Source organism: Sciurus vulgaris, assembly GCF_902686455.1.
Source record: "Sciurus vulgaris genome assembly, chromosome: 4".
NCBI classification, from domain to species: Eukaryota; Metazoa; Chordata; class Mammalia; order Rodentia; family Sciuridae; genus Sciurus; species Sciurus vulgaris.
Window position 1 is genome coordinate 28,872,030 of NC_136464.1, and position 16,929 is coordinate 28,888,958.

The 16,929-nt window shown below is 45.2% G+C and overlaps 2 protein-coding genes across 2 annotated transcripts in view; one reads left to right on the forward strand and one right to left on the reverse strand.

Moving 5' to 3' along the window:
• Positions 1-3,126, reverse strand: part of LOC306659733 (acyl-CoA desaturase 3-like) — a 31,633-nt gene extending 28,507 nt beyond the window's left edge. The window contains exon 1 of the mRNA XM_079137457.1: positions 2,641-3,126. The gene's annotated coding sequence lies outside the window, so the exon portion shown is untranslated. The remainder of the gene's footprint in view (positions 1-2,640) is intronic.
• The window catches only part of PKD2L1 (polycystin 2 like 1, transient receptor potential cation channel), a 261,390-nt gene that overhangs the window by 226,520 nt on the left and 17,941 nt on the right, over positions 1-16,929 (forward strand). The window contains exons 3-5 of the mRNA XM_079137455.1: positions 2,453-2,578; positions 5,851-6,129; positions 6,595-6,708. Coding sequence (XP_078993581.1) covers positions 2,548-2,578; positions 5,851-6,129; positions 6,595-6,708 — 424 coding nt within the window. The 5' untranslated portion in view covers positions 2,453-2,547. The remainder of the gene's footprint in view (positions 1-2,452; positions 2,579-5,850; positions 6,130-6,594; positions 6,709-16,929) is intronic.

The following is a 16,929-nucleotide window of genomic DNA, read 5'->3' on the forward strand; positions in this document are numbered from 1 at the left end:
CTTTCCCTCCTGAGCTGCTGTCCCTACAAAACTCCTTTAAGAGATGGTGCCTCAGGTCCTCAGCTGGGCAGCCCTGGAGAAGAAAAGAGGCCAGTGCATTCATCCAGCCCAACTGAGTCCATCTGGTCTCAAGTGCCAAGGGAGCACTAGTAACCAGTGTGCTCTCCTGGTCTTCCCTTTGCTCTACAGTAACCTCACCCGCACATGCTTTTCACCATGCTTTCCACCGACAGCACTCAGCTGGCTACAGAAGGGCTGCGAGGGCCAGAGGACAGCTGGTGTTGTCCTAAGCCAAGCTTCCCTAGAGCATTTCCCAACCAGGAGTCCATGTCTCCCCCATCTCGCCCCTCTGTGCCAAGGTATCCACCCAGGGATTGGGCGTTGATTGCTCCTCCCTGTGCCCGCTGGAAAGTCCATGCTCAGCTCTGTGTGAAAGATGGAGCCAAAACTCTGCTGCCACCCTGGGGAGCACACAGATTTCTAAGAGAAATGGGACAAAGCACAATAGCAAACCACACAGGCCAGCATCTAACGGGCACAGAGTGTAGACACACCATATTAAATGGGTGGGAGTTCAGGGAAGGGAAAGAGGGGCCCTTCTCAAGAGAGGACTGGGTAGGCAAGAGGATGGCCTTGAGGGCACGCGATGCGGCAGTACTTTAAGCTTCTCTTTACATGCACTGTGCTGGGTGCTCTGACAATCTAGTAACATCTGCCCACGAATTACCCCCACTTTGCAAGGCTCAGCAAAGGTTGCTGGGCAGGAAATGCTATGGCAAGAATGTGCCAGAACCTAATATCTGCCAGGTGTGTGCAGGGACTTTGCATATTTTGTCTGGCAAGTAGCTCTTTCCAACTGCAGAACAAACATGCCATGCAGAGTCAGAAGGACACTCGCTGTGCCCTGCTTCTCCTGTGTTTACCACCACCCTCCCCTCACCAGGGCCCCAGTCCAGATGCCCTGGAAACTGGGCAAAGTACAGTTTGGAAGCCTCACTGGCCCATTAGAGGCGTCTTCCTTCTACCCCAAGGCCCCACTGCACCTTCTTCCCTCTCCCTCATCCTAGAGGGAAAAGGGGAAGTCCTAGGCAAGCCCTTGGCATCCAAAGTGTAAGTGACTGTAATCCTGGTGGATTTCCAAGAGTCTCTCTACAGCTCTCCCATAGGGTTTGGCTGGATTCCCTTTCAGAACAGAGTTATTTCCTTTTGCTTCCCATGGAGACTTTAAATTTGCAATTTCATCTGACTCAGATGTGCTCTTGGGGAACTCTTGATTTTCCCATGTCATCCTTTCAAGTAGCAGCCTAGAGAGTCATCCACAGCTGAGGACCAACAACAGGGGGAGGAACCAAGTCTAGAGTCCCACATGCAGCAGGCCCTGCAACCCTTCCTCAAATCTTTCAACCTCAAGAGCCTCACAGAGGTCCAAAGGAGGCTAGAGATCTATTGGTCCCCAGGACAAGGTAGGCACCCAGCATTCTTATCCTTTGCCATTTTTTTTTCACCAAACTTCTGCTTTCCACAGACAGGTGCCTGTGTCTTCTTCCTGATCCCCAACAGCTACCTGAGTCTTTGGATCACTTGGCCAAACTTCAAGTGCTCAGTGACATATCTTGGCCTTGACTGAGAACAGCTCCACACTGCTGATTCTGGTGTCACGGGAGGACACCTGAGAAACGGAAACCTCAGAAAAAAGATGGGACCTGATGCCATCAATTAGCTGAGTGGGCAGGCTGATACCCAGGCCTGTGGATAGGAACTGGAGCCAACAATCAGGTAATCCCAATACCCCTTACTGGTTTAGGACTATAAGCATGAAGAAGTCAAAGGCAGAGGCAAGGAAGAGCCTGGACTTGTTTGGGGTGTATCTGAATTCATCCAGAAGAGCAGGAACAGAGTCTCATTCAGAGGCTGGAGAAGCCTATAAATAGGTCACTGGGAAGGATTGGGAGAACAGTGTGAGATCAGCACAGGAGGTGAAAGGTGAGGGGTGAGGGGTGAATTGTGCTCACCCAGAGGTTGGAGCAGACATGGCGCTTAGTAGAGTCCTGAGGATGGAGGCTGACCCTTCTCCAAGAGAGGGCATAAAGGCCCTGAGGATGGACCTCACAGACTGCCAGTTACAGAGAAAGTCATTGACCAAGACCATTCATGTAGGCCCATACTTCCCATGGCTTCTCCTCTCCCAGTCCACAGCCAGCCAGAATAAGGCAGTTGAACAAGCCTGTCCAGACGGGACTCCCCTGGTGGCCTATTTTGTTTTCCTAAAGGTCTCACCAACCCTTTCCTGGGCTTTACTGCAGTCATTACCCCATCTCTCCTCCTTGCCCTCATCTAGCTCTCTGAATGTCAGCTGCACATCATGGCTGACAGCCCTGGTCTAACTCAGCCCCCTCCCTCTGTTCTCTCAGTGTTTCCCTCACTGAAAGCCATGCCGCTTGTCCATTCTCAGGTCTGCTTCTCAGAGGACCCAGCTTCACACAGAACTCTACCAGGCCTCTGGAATCATCAATTCCTGTGGGTTAGAACCTGTTGACAGGAACAGACATGAGCCTGCAGTGTTACTCAGAGGAAAAAGGTAAGTAACAGGAAAGAGCTGGGGAGAGAAATGGTCCCAGGATAGGGACCCTCTGAGTGCACAGCCATGCAAACTGGGTTGTCTGCTTTTCCTTCAGTCACGAGCAGTCCCTCCATAAAAGGGAGATGAAGATGAGGCCTCTTCTGCCACCTGGTGGCCATGTCAGGTAAAGCACTTTTGTGACAGCTGTGTTGCCTTTCAGCTGGAGCAGGAAGGAGTGGAGAATTTGATGGAGTGTTTGGGTCTCCTCTCTCCCCTGTTCACAGCAGACATTGAAGGAATTCTAACTTCTCAAAACAAATATTCTTCCACAAAGGACTGTAGTTTTCCTCTCCGTCTGCCCTTGCCCATGCTGCCTTCCCCAGATGCAAACAGAGAGGAAGTCAACATCTTGACCACTACAACCCTAATTCTGAAGTCAAATGTCACCAGCAGTTGTCTCTCTTGTCCTGTCTTCCTTCACCTGTAAAAAGAGATAATAAAAACCCACCCCAGAAGATTCCGTGAAAATTAATGAATCTCTAGCCCTGTAAAATGCCTGCCTTCTCCATGGTTAATAAATGGTAGTTAATTCTGTATTTCTCTTCAAACATTACCCATCCTTCAAAGTCCACCTCAATGGCCATTTCCTTCCAAATTCCCTTCCTGACCCTCCCACTTTCTGGCCCAATCATTTTCCTTCCTTTGGACTACTGCTAGCCACTGTCCCCCAAGCTGCTCTTCCCACGCTTTTCACCGGTACTCCTCCCAGCTGGGATCTCCATGGAAGTGGCCATCAGTACAGTGTCTTGGTGCAAGTAAGGTGATAAGCAAACCTGCCACAAGGGTGGCTTACAGATCAAGAATAGACTGTCAATGTGGGGTACGGTGGCATGCACCTGTAATATCTCTGATTCAGGAGACTGAGGTAGGAGGATTGAAAGTTGGAGGTCAACCTGGACACCTAAGTAAGATCTTGTCTCAGAAAATAAAAAAAGGATAGGGGTGCAGTTTTGTGGTAGAGTGCCCCTGGGTTTAATCCCCAATACCAAGAAATAAAATTTAAAAAATTTAAAACATCAACTGTCATGATTCCTGCTGAAGTGGGCTGAAAGTGCCAGGACTTTCTCTGTGTCTGGGATCAAGATGAGCAACAAGTCTCATAGTACTGGTTAGTATCTTTCCAAAAATAATTGTTTTTCTGAATATAACAGCACTCACAATCATTGCAGAAAAAAATGACAAAAATCACCTGTGATTACACCATCCACAAATGGCCCCTGCTAATTTTTAATTCATTTTACTCTCTGCATCTTTGTAAGTGTAATGTACACTTAAAATTTTCATTGTTATATTATAGGTGTGTATTCCAGATTTTTCTCACATCATGTGAAGAGGAGTTTCTCTTGACATTAAATATAGTTAAATGTGAATTTCTGCATGGTTGTTCTGGTGTGAACGAATCATAACTTATCGAACTTTTTTCTAATGTTAAAACTTTAGGCTTCCATTTCTCTGTTTAAAAAAACTGTCATCAATGATGCCAATGGGAATATCAGAATAGATTCTTAGATTTGGGATTATGGATTCAAAGGAATGAAGGAAAAGAATTCTTGCTTCTGAATTCCCATTCAGGAAACTGCTAATTGCTGGGTAGTTTCACCAACTTCCCACTCAGCTAGTCTAACATAAGAGGTTCAGCACTGGTACAGTTCCCTGTTCTTTTTTCCCTGAGAAAGCAGTCACCTCAGAGATCATGCCAATGTTTGGTATACTGGAGAGATGGGCACTGGGCATCTAGGAAGACTTGGTGACACTCGCAACTCTGTTCCAGTCTAAGCCAGAGGTTCACCTTCTTTCTAATGTCTGGGCCTGGGACAAGAGATTCATAAAGCCGACTTGGGTATAACAGTTGAGTTTCCATGCAGTTTTAGAGCTGCACATTTAGAAGGGGCACAGTGAGTTATTCAATGGCTCAGCCCAGCTCTGGGTTTTCTGGGAGCAGGATCTCCTTCTAGAAACACTCAAGACTGAAGATCATCACCAGAATGACATTTTGTTGAACTTGAAGGTGAACTTCAGGGCAGTGCAGCTACAGAGCAACCCTAAGCAGGGAGCCAGGAGTTGAGGACAGCTCCCTGCAACCATCTTGGATAAAGAACTGCAGAATGACCAGGAGTACTTGTGAGGTCCAGAACTTAACTATAGGTGAGCCAGGGCCGTGTTCCGAGGCCAGAGCCGGGCACAGACAGGGTTGTGCTTGGAGGCCCATGCCAGGTTTTAAGCAGAGACCTGAGGTATAAAGAAAGCAGACCAATCCCAGTATCTCTTGTATTGACGTTTTGTGCTCATGATTGCATTTCTAGGCTGGGTGCAGATCCCCACTCCACCCACCACCTCCATAAGGAGTCCCAGGCAGTATTGTCCTTGCCCTTAACTCTCTCATCCATTCTTTCCAGCAGGACGTAGCCTTCTCCTAAGTTGAACTCCATACTCAAGAAACACCCTTACGTGGGTATGCCTCATCCATAAACCATGGAGGGCAAACCTCAGAAAAAGAATCCAATACCTAGAACTCTTTAGTCCTTTTTCAATCCCCATCAAGCTTCAAAGAACCTGTCCCCTACGATCTGAAGCAGGGGTTCCTCCTTCCATTATCCTTTTCTGTGTCTATGGGGTTGGGTAAGGAGGGGAGGTGCCCTTCTCCACTCACTAGGGGAGGCTGGAAGGAGCCCACTGGCTGAGCCTGTTAGGGGGGGCAGTACTTCTCAGTTTCCATCTCTCACTTTGGTTCCCCACTCCAATCCATGTTGGCCCTTTGAGGTGCTTTTAGTGGAAATCAGCTCAGACCCACAGTGGAGTCTGGCAGCCTCCCTCTTCCCTTAGCTCCTCTTACTACCCCTTCATCCCCTCTTCCACTGGGACTCAGGACATCCTTCCCCAGGCTCCATCTGCTCCCCCAGAATTCACCTCTTCACCATCCTTGCTACTGCTCTTGCCTGCACACTATCCTCCCCTTCCCTTCTCTCCTCCTCAAACCCTGACTCCCATTTCCCTCAAAGCCCCTTTCTTTTGTGCCCTAAGACTTGCAGAGAAAGAGAGAGAGAGAGAATCCCTGACAGGATTGATGGTCATCCCATGCTCATTCCTTCCTTGCTCCCTCCCCCAGCCAGTCACAGACTTCCTCCCAAGGCAGGAGGCAGAGGCTGCATGAGAGCAGTTGCTCTCAGAATCCCTTTACTTGGCTCTCTGCTGGGTAGACCAGGCTGTGCCTTTGTCCCCCATTTCTCCAGGTGAGAGTGGGCACCTGAGGTGCCAGGATTCCACCTCCATCCCCATGAATGCTGTGGAAAGTCCCGAAGGGCAGGAGCTGCAGGAGCTGGGGAACAGAGCTTGGGACAACCCTGCCTACAGTGGTCCCCCTTCTCCACATGGGACACTGAGGATCTGCACCATCTCCAGTGTGGGGCTCCCACAGCCACAACCCAAGAAGCCTGAAGATGAACCCCAGGAGAAGAAACAAAAGACCCTAGTATCCAGCTGCTGCTTCCATATCTGTCACAGCATCAGAGGTATTGCGTGTGGGGAGGGCTTCCCTGGGGAACCAGGAACTTTGAGGGGAGGAAGGTGACCTGAAGAAGAGGTGAAATCTCAGTGTCTCTTTGTAACTTGCCTGGTTTAGAGCCCGGCCCCAGGAGACAGAGGCCACCCTTATGGTCTGCCAGGGGGGCGCCTGGCACAGTCATCTTTGGGGACGCAGTGGGGTATGTGGGAGTCAGGTTGAGGGAGGACACAGCTCTGATGAGGCCCTAGATCTCCCCACCTGGAACAGGTGCCTCCCTTTCATGACTTCACTCTCTGTGGCTCAGCGCCCTCACCCATCTGCTTCAGGGGGATTGGAATAGGGCTGACCTGGTGTGGGTAGAGCAGCCAGATTCTGTCCGGGGACAAAGGATGGTAAAGAGATGTGGTGAAGTGCAGGCATAGGTGGGAGGGATACTGAGGGGAACATGCTGGCATCTCTCCAATGCCCTTAGGACTCTGGGGAACAACCTTGACTGAGAACACAGCAGAGAACCGAGAACTGTATGTCAAGACCACCCTGCGGGAGCTTCTGGTGTACACTGTGTTCCTGCTGGACATCTGTCTGTGTAAGTAGCATCTGCCTCTAGGGATGTCTGTCTGTGAGCAGTGTGTGCAACATCTGCATGCACATGTGCACGAGTGACACCTGCGGGGCAGTGTCCACCTGCATGAGCAGACTGCTCCCTGGGAACTTTGTATATCAAAAAACTTTGTATACCTTTCCTATTTACTGCCTTTTCAGCCTAAGGTATTTCTTTGACAAAGAACTTGTCACTGAGTCAATAGAAGAAGGCAGATTGTTAGAAAGGCTATTCATGAGAGTGGATGCCCAGAATAGCAAGGGGAATCCAGGTTCGAAGTTCAAGTTCCTGTCACTGACTCAGCAGCCACTGTTTTCTGCTCAAAGATGGAAGTTTTTTTAACCCTTCTGGAAAGAGTGGACGATCACTCCTTTATGCTTATGGTTTTCATGTGTGTAGTTACTGTGCTACATTCAGTCCATGACTCTAGGGGCAGAAGAAAATGATTATGGAGGCTTCAAGCTCAGATCCCTGAGAAGAGGGTGAGGGTGAAGGGTGTGGTTAGGGGCCCAGGGTAGAGCCCACACACACAGGCAGCCGGGGAAGCTTCTGTGAGGCTTCTAGCTGTGCACCCAAGCTGGGGAGGTTTGATCTCTAAGCTCAGAGAAGCAAGTGGAAAGATGGCGGGGAGCTTATGGCAGACAGAGTCAAAGACTGTGGGTGACAATGAAGTTGGACCACACAGAGGCTACTAGGCTGTATAGATCAGGGTACAAGCTTTATTCCGTTCACTCCTTCCTTTAAAAGTTGCATGACAAGAGGGGTTTGCTCCACTTACTGGAGCTGCCTGTGTGTTGTGTTTTGTGTGTGTGTGTGTGTGTGTGTGTGTGTGTGTGTGTGTGTGCACACGCACGTGTGCATGCGTGTGTGGTGACTGAGGAGGCAACCCAGCTGTGGTGCCTCCTTACTAGATGACTCATCCTCAGCAGCCTCTGTGATTTGAGGGTGCACAAATCCTTGCAAAGTGAGATGTGAAGGTCTCATAACAGAGGTGTTGATGGGAAATGTCATCATCTCTGTGAATCATCCACACTGTGTGGTTCCCTGGGAGCTGGACTGTTTGCTTCTGGTTGTGTGCTGTGGGGACAGATCTGGTTGTTTCTCTCCTACACACAACACAGTGCAGAGGAGACTGTGTGGGGGCAGTGGTCAGGCCAGAGTTCACATGGTAGGACCCATTCAATTCCTTTCAGCACATGACTATCAGAGACTCATTTGTTGATTTATTGATTTTTCATTCTAACCATCTGCTAGGAATGAGGGTTCCTCATTCTTCCCATCCCATGACTGCAATTGAAATACACAGGCAGAGCTTTTCTCTGAAGATGACCAAGTCATCTCTAGTTCCACATTAGCTTTCTAGACCCGTAGAGTTACCATGAACCATTTCTGACTCCTCTGTATGGGACTGGAAGGGTGGAAGCTAGGGTCCTGGAACCCAGAAGTCCTAACAGCCTATGTTCTCTACTTCCTAAAAGCTCAATGCACTTGTGAGTGCCAATGGTCTGTGACTTGCCAAAGTCTAAGTCAAAGACTCAGTCCAATAATTATAGAACCTTGGAGTGACAAAAGACTTTGGGTTTCTTCTGGTTCAAGGGTACAGAATAAGCAGAGAACCTTTTCCCTATTAACCCTCCTACATGGCTTTGCTGGTGTCCAAGTAGCCCTTTGGGAGTGTCCATGGGGGTTTCAGAGTCTCATAGGGAACACATTTTACCATGGGCAGCTCTTTTTCTTTCCATTTATGGAGCGTCTTCTGCTGTTCCAGACACTAAACTGAGGGACAGAGATGAATGACACTTGGGCCTTTACCCAGAGGGGTTCAGATTCTGCTTTTTAGGACTTTCTTCTATCAAGACAGCTACTTTCCATTTACTTTCTGAAGTGACAGCCTTTCAACTGTTGGAATGAACATAGTGACCATGTTTCTCCTCAGTCATCTGTTCTCCAGTTTAAATAATGTCTGTTTTCTCAAGAAAGCAGTCATCATAACATGGTGTCCAGTGGTTGTATTATGCAGAGATTGAAGGTGTGAGCTCTGAATTTGCACAGATTTGGATTCAGACACTACACTCTACCATTCACCATTTGGGGACACTTGGGTCAGTTGTCTCATTTCTTTGATTGTCAGTTTCCTCATCTGTAACTACTCGATCCAGAAGGATTGTGTGAGAATTGTGTAGGTTACTAACTGTGAATGCCATGATTCAGTGCCTGGCACATCTTAAAACCCATTTCAGAATGTTCACTATGCTGGTTGCCTGATCTGACCAATTTGATGCCCATTATTGGACAAAATATTCCTTGGGCAATCTGACAGTTGAAACCTGGTATGCCATTACTTCTGGTGGATCCAGATTTGGGGGATACATGGGGGCACACATAGGAAGTGACGTCCAAGTTGAGAACTGAGAAATGAGGATTTAACCTCTTGAAAGGAAAATGAAGAGAGGGGAAGTTTCTAGGAAGAGGGGGCAGCAAGTGCCAAGGCCCAGCAGGGACAGAGGTCATGGTTTAGTGAAGATACATCAGTGTGGCTGGAGCAGAGATGGGGAGGAGCAGAGAGGTAAGAGGACAAGGTTGTTGTGTAAGCAGGGAAGGTCAGCAAGGGCATCTTTGAACAACATGGAACTGGACTTTGTCCTGAGGGTCGCTGAGTCACTGAAGGATTCAAAGCATAGAAGTGACATGATATATTTGAGTTCTCCCAAATCTGTGGGGGAGGTGTAGGGCAGAATAAAGGCCTAGGCCTTGGGGCAAAGAGGTGTCTCTGGTAAAGTTGAGGAGAAAAGGTAATTGTCCTGTGGTTAGCACATTGGTGACATATTTTCTTTAACCCTCAGGGCATCCTTATCAGGGTCACTGAATCAGCTTAGTTGATTTAGCATACTGGTTAAGCACTGGAGCTCTGAAGTCAGATTGTCTGGCTTCAAAGTCTGGCACTTCCAAGTGTGATCTTGAGCAAGTTTGCTAACTTCTCTTAGCCTTGGGTAGTGGTTATATCTACCTGATAAGATTACTTTGGTGGTTGAATGAAATAACCCACAAATATTACACTAAGAATTTAGCACAATGTCTTTTGGGACATGGTAAATGAAGCCTATTGTGCAGACTGTAAATCTGTACTGCAACATCATGAACCCAGGGAGCTATGGAGGCTAATGGAAGGAAAAATAGCCTTTAAATCTCTGAAAACCTTCAAACTTCTCTGGAGTTGGGATCTTGGTAGTTCTTGAAATCATTTCATTACACTACCTGAAGATGTGCCATTTAACTGCCTCTGACCTTGAGATTTAAAGTCTTCATCCACAAAGTGCCAGCCTCCACAAGAACTCTATGAAATAGAATTTGGAGAACTTCATATTCTGAGGCCATGCTCTCTCTAGTCCCCACAACAATTAGCAAAATAATACTCACCCTAGTTGCATCCTTTCCCTGCCTCTTCCTTCTTTCAGGCAAATTTTTTAGCAATGTGGACCTCAATTATGGTCTCAATAAGGCTACTTTGGCACTCTCCAATGTCCTGGCCTCAGCATCCTAGCATCTGATCTCCGCTCTGTTAGCCTCCTTGAAATCTGCCATCTGCAAATAGGTGATACATTCTCAATACTAGGTGATCAATACTACCTAGTTGTGTGATGTCACAAACCTTCATTTAGAAATACATCTTAAATGTCTTCATGTTTCTAAGTATTTTATATATTTTTACTTTAATGATTTCAGTTATACTGCAATTAAATAAAACATTTATGTTATTATTTCAATATTTGCCTTTTATGAGTGTAAACACACACACACACACACACATACACACACTGTTCTTTTTTCACTTTTGTTGAATTGTTTCCTTGTGAGCTTCTAAAGAGTGATAATATTAAACCAAGAAATGGAATTATTTCCTTGGTACTTGCTTTGTGCTACAATTTTGCCTCTATGCCACGAGTGGTATAAGATCACATTGATTTTGTCTTAACCTCATCAAAATTGGATTCTTTCATTTATACCTTTTAGTATTAAATAGGTGTAAAACGGTACAATTTGCCTTAATTTTCTTGTGTTTGATTACTAATGAGGTGGATAGTTTTCTCATGTTTTAATGTATAACACATACTTATTTTGTGTAAATTGCATAAGAGATTCTTTAAGAAGGAAAAGGGAGAGAAGGGGATCATAGAGAAGCTGGACCACTCGACCTTCGGTGGGCAACCAAGCACCAGGGCTCTCATTTCCAGCACCTGGTTCCTGGGAGCCGAAAGAAAAGCCAGTACAGTTTCACATCGCCTGGGCAGCAGTCCAGCCTGGGATGGGCCCTAGTAACCCAGCACACATAGCCATGCTGACCACATTTATGCTACGCTTTATCCCAGGAACTTGGTAGCCTAGAAATCAGGCTATTTGGAGTCTGATCTGGCTGCACAGATCAGGCCAAGTGGGGGGACCATCCATCTTCTCATATCAGCTGTGCAGCCCTTGAAGCCTCACAAAGAGCTTCCACACTAGGATCTCATCCCACCGGACAGCAATCCTGTAAGGGATAGATGTTATGATTTCCATTCCGAAGATTAGGAAAATGTCCTTGTTGTCATTACAAATAGTTCTGGAAAGATCAATCATTCAGAAGAGTTCCTGATGGGCGGACTTGATCCTGTCCCAGCTATTATTGCTCAGCAGAGAAAGTGCTGGGATGAAGGATCTTCCTGCCTCTCTCTCCTGCCTGCCCCCACACCACCACCATGATATTGATGAATGGGTTTCCAGTCCTTTCTTTGTCTTTTTGTAAGGAAGGATGGCTGTGACCTTTTGTTAAGGAGGAGACATTGAAGGTCTTTGTGTAAAAACAATGGTTGCTAGTTTTAGGAGACATATTGTTATCTCAAAGGTGCACCTGGGCCTGGCCCTGGGTAGAGAGGCTCTGAGCCAGGACAAAGCTGGGTCTGGTCACCATGGAGTGGGGAGGAGGGCAGAGTCCCTTGGACTTTGTGACTCATGTCTGCCCATCTACTAATGTTGACTGGATGCTTTTTACCCATTGCTGGCTGTAAAGAAATGTCTACCTTGGTTTGCTCTGCTTTCTTTCAGCAGGTTTCAAGGTTCCATCCACAGTTTGGCAGAATCTTGCATTATTGGGAGAGGACACAATGAATGTGGAGATTGGAATAAAATTCTTTCTTTTTTCCCCCCAAATACTGGGGATTGAATCCAGGGCCTTGCATATACTAGATAAGTGCTGTACCACTGAGCTACATTCCCAGCACTTTTTAAATTTTCTGTTTTTGAGACAAGATTATGCTATGATGCCTAGGCTGGCCTCAAACTTCAAACCTCCTTCCTCAGCTTCCAGAGTAGCTGGGGTTATAGGTTTATACCACCATACCCAGCAAGAAGCTGTCTTTCTTGACTAAGCATTTCTAGAATTTACAAGGAAAGGAACAGAAATATCTTGGAGGACCATGTTGTGTCTGTCGGTGAGCTCCTATGTGGCTGTAATGATAGCAGAAGATAACTAACTGGTCACAAGGAACCAAGATTAAGGAAGGCACAGAGGTAGACTAGACAGCATATTGGTGCCAGGAATAAAGTCATCTGGTTCAAATGATGGTGTTATCAGTGATTAGTCACAGGTCTTTGGCAAGATAAGTCAAGATGCTTAAATCTTCCTGGGCCTGATTTCCTTCTCAAGAGAGGATAGTGTGTGCTTTACTGAGCTTGGTGGAAACCAGAGACGGTACATCACATGGTGCCAAGGTAGGTTCTCCATAAATATCAGTGGTCACTCCACTACAAGGCATAAATTAGGGAAGGACTGAACATCATGTCAGTGCTCTGGATTGCTATAGATGAGATCAGGCTGTGGCCCTGTGGTGTAAGTGGCCAGAGAAAGGGCAGGGAGCTCACATCACACAGCATGGATCTGAGTGCCAGTTCTGCCTCTTGCTAGATGAATGACCTGAGCAAATCTGAACATCTTGAATCCTATGGAACTTTGTTAGTGAGTAAGGATCTTCAGTGGTGTCTGACAGGCTGTTGGGGGACATTCCATGAAAAACCCTGTGATGACCATGAAATAGGTTGCACAGGTATGGGTTATAAGGACATGATAATAATCTGCTCATGTTATTGGTAGTGACTGCAGGAAGCCTGGAATTTTATGTTGAGGCAGATCCTCAGGACAGGGGAGAGGTTCTAGAGCCAGAAATGAGCATAAAAGAATGGTTCTCAAAGGCATGCTCTGAGGAGCCCTGGGGCTTCCTGTGACCCTTTCAGGAGAGTTGTGATGTCCTCTCTTACCCAATAACATAATTGTGCAAGGCCATAATTTCTTCATCTACTCCAATAAAGCAACATATTGCAAAAGATTGAATGCAGAAGCAAACGTGAAAGCAGTTGTCTTTTGTTAAATCAGTTATCAAGGAGACTTAGAGATTTGCGAACGTGACACAATGCCGTTTTTACTTTTTTTTTTTTTTTAATTTTTGCAGTTGGTACAGGGGATTGAACCCAGGGCCTTGTTCTTGACAGACAAGCACTCTATGAACTGAGCTATATCCCCAGCCTCCTCCACTAAAATCTTTTTTAAAGAAAATATAATGAGTTTTTAATACAAAAATATGTTGTTTATATTTACTTATATTAGTTTCTCTCTCCTCCTCCTCCTTCTTATTATTATTCTTTTTGGAGGTACTAATTAAACACAGAGGACCTCTATTTCTGAGTCACACCCCCAGTCCTTTTCATCTTAGTTTGAGAGAGGGTCTCCACAAGTTGCTCAGATTGGCCTCAAGCTTGTGATCCTTCTGTCTCAGCCTCCCCATCACTGGGATTACAGGCCTACACCACTGCATTCAGCAATTGTATTATTTGATACTATCTTTTCTTTTTCATTTCTCATGTGCGTGTATGTATGTGTGTGTGTGTGTGTGTGTGTGTGTGTGTGTATGCTGGTAATTGAACCCAGCACCTTGTACGTACTTACCATGTACTCTACCACTGAGATACATCTTCAACCAGTTATCATCATTTTTGAACTAATAAACTTTTGTGTTTTTCTTCATTTTTTTCTCAAAAATTTTTAAGAGTTACAAAGTGACTGGGCCTGGTTGCACATGCTTGTGATCCCAGTGATTCTGGAGGTTGAGGCAAGAAGATCACATGTTTAAGGTCAGCCTCAGTAATTTAGTGGGATCCAGTCTCAAAATAACAATTAAAAAGGGATGGGGGTATACCTCAGTGTAGAGTGTTCCTGGACTCAATCCCCAGTACCACAAAAAGGAAAAAAAGTTATAAAGTAGTCCTGAGAATACAACATTTGAGAATGAATTGCATAGAACCTAAATCTGAGCTGGCCAAAGGAAAATATTTCACAGCATGAAGGAAAAAAAACAGATGAGACAAAGACGAGATCATAGATTTTCACACATCATTCACACAAGCATTTATAACGTCTTACTAAGTGCCAGACCCTAGGTCAAGTGTCAGAGCTTTGAAATACATGAGACACACCCTTTGCCTTTAAGCAGCAAGGGAAGCCAACATATAAAGAACAGTGACATACTCCAGGACTGTGGGGAAATGTGGGTGACAAAGTGGCCAGGAAGACCTGGAAACACTTGCATGTGCCAGACCAAGTGCCCACTGAAGACTGAGAAGACCCAGGGTCTTTGTAAGGGAAATTCAAGGTCATTACCATTTGCCATTTGTGCCTGTTTGTTTTAACAGCGTTGGCTTTCACCTTGGAGGAACCAGGTGTTGGAGAATGCATTAGTGAATGTGTGATCAGGACCCTGCTTCTTTCTGGACACTTCTGGGTCCTGGGCTGACTCTCCCAGCACTCCCTTTCTTCCCTCTTCTCTCTCCCCAGGCACTGGCCCATTTTGCTTCCTCCTGACCCACCTCTGCCCACAGCTTTGGTGTCCTCTTTTGTCACTATGGGTAAGGTGGATTCCCTAGTGCCCTGTCTCACAACCTTTTCCCTGTCCTCCTGTTCCTAACATAGGCCTAGGACTTTTGGGAAATACATTTTCTACTTTTGGTTCTTAAACCCCTGGGGAAAGTTTTTTTTTTTTAATTATTATTTTTAAAATTTTTATAGACTGCATTTTGATTCATTGTACACAAATGGGGTACAAATTTTCATTCCTATGGTTGTACACAATGTAGATTCACACCATTCATGTAATCATACATGTACATAGGGTAATAGTCCACTATCTTTCCTTTCCCCACTGGCTCCCGCCCCATTTCCCTCTACACAATCCAAAGTGCCTCCATTCTTCTCTTATCCTGCCTCCACTCCACCCCCAGGAAAGTTTGATAAAGTGTTTCAGAAAGTTCATACCATTCAAAGTAATAATGACATCATTTCTGTTTAAGTTATTTAAAAATAAATCAACATATTAATTACTGAGATATGCTTCCCTTCATATAGATGCATTCAAGAGCCTCTTGGAATACACTGAGTGAACAAGCCCTACAGAAAAGGAGGTGATGCATTTCTCTGTCTTCACAGAATCTTCCTAGACTCTCCTTATTTTGCAGTGTTTCATTAACAGATCAATGATGAGGCTACCATGAACCAACCCCATAATTCCAGAAAACATCAGTTTTTGATATTGGGTGAACATATGATTTGGTTATGGCATAATGGTCACATAACTTTATTGACCCATGTAGCTCAGACTGCACAAATACAGGTAAAATCCAGGACTTCTGCATATATTGGAATTACCCATACCAACTCTATTAACTTAGTCACCTCTCCCTTATTGTATATTAAGACAGTGCCTGAGATGGTGGTATAATCATCTATGCATGTGGTCACTAGTTTTTTCTTTCCTGGATTCTCATCTCTTCTGGGTCTTCATTTTCAGGAACTCTGGCCTTGGCATTCTTTAGCATGAAGAACTACTCTTCTTATGCTTCCTCCATGTCCAGTATTAAACATATTTTTTTTATTTAGCTAAATATAGGCAGCATAAAGTCTTTGGATCTCAGCTCTATTTGACTCCCTTTGTTTTTCCAAGATGGTTAGTCTCTGGGAGATCCCTGGGAAAAACAGTTCAAAGAACATGATAAGAGCAAGCAGAAGTCTTCTTTTCTTACCTTCTTCAGGAATATGTGGACAGACACTTCTGACTCATCAGTCAGATAAATCTCCCTTCTCAGGCAGGTATAATTCATGTTATACTCCAAGTGGCATCTTCAGCTCTCTAGAAACAGTACACCTTCCTTCCCAGATATCATAGCTATAAGCATCTTAAATATCCATGTCCTGAGATGTGTGGACAATACAAAATGATGCTATCTGGGTGGGGGAAGTATTCTTCCAGGATGGTTCTCAAGAAGATCATCCAGCATCCGTAGGACTTTTCACCTCCTGGTTTGACTACTGTCATAATAAACTCTTTAAGTAGGCTTAAAACCATAGAAGGATGACAAACCACCAGATAAAGCAGCACTAAGTGTATAAAAGTCAATTGTTGTACTCTCCCTTGCATCTGCATTCAGAATTGAATAGAACACGGAAGTTCCTGTGGCTAATAGTAAGTGTATCCCTGATCCCTGTTCCCTAGTCCTATATCCAGTCTTCTAGGCATCTGACTTCAGTATTCGATCCCCCAGATAATCTGTTATATTAACTTGCTTCAGTGATTATAGGCCTATTATTCCTGCTTTGCCAAGATCTCAGAGCCACTAGAATCTTTAGAGAGATGGAGATGAACAGTTCTTCAATTCATTTGTCTTTTCCAGATGGATCCCCTTTGGCCTGATTGAATTCCCTTCAGCATAAACTCATAAAAATCTTTAGCCCTGAATTTGATATCATAAAAAGAAATTTGATTTCCTAAGAAACAAGTACATCTTGTCATAGATTCTCTAGAACTTCAATCTTCTGAACTTAAGACCTAAAAGCCTTCATAATATTTGTAGACTTTATTACTGGGGCAGGTGTGAATGACCTAGTTCTCTTAACTGTAATCTTAGAACTGTGAACACATTGGTATTCTGTAAACCTCCAGTGTATACTCTGAGGATATAACTCTTTCCTCATTTCCAAGTGCCAACTTTCCTCTGTCTACTGCCCATCCAAAGTCACATGAGGCATTTGGAAACAAAATCGAAATGACCCAATAGCATGAGGCAGAATGTGTGGGTGGAATAGCAGCAAAGAAGAGATTGAAAAGATAAATTGCCCAAGAAGAAAAAAAA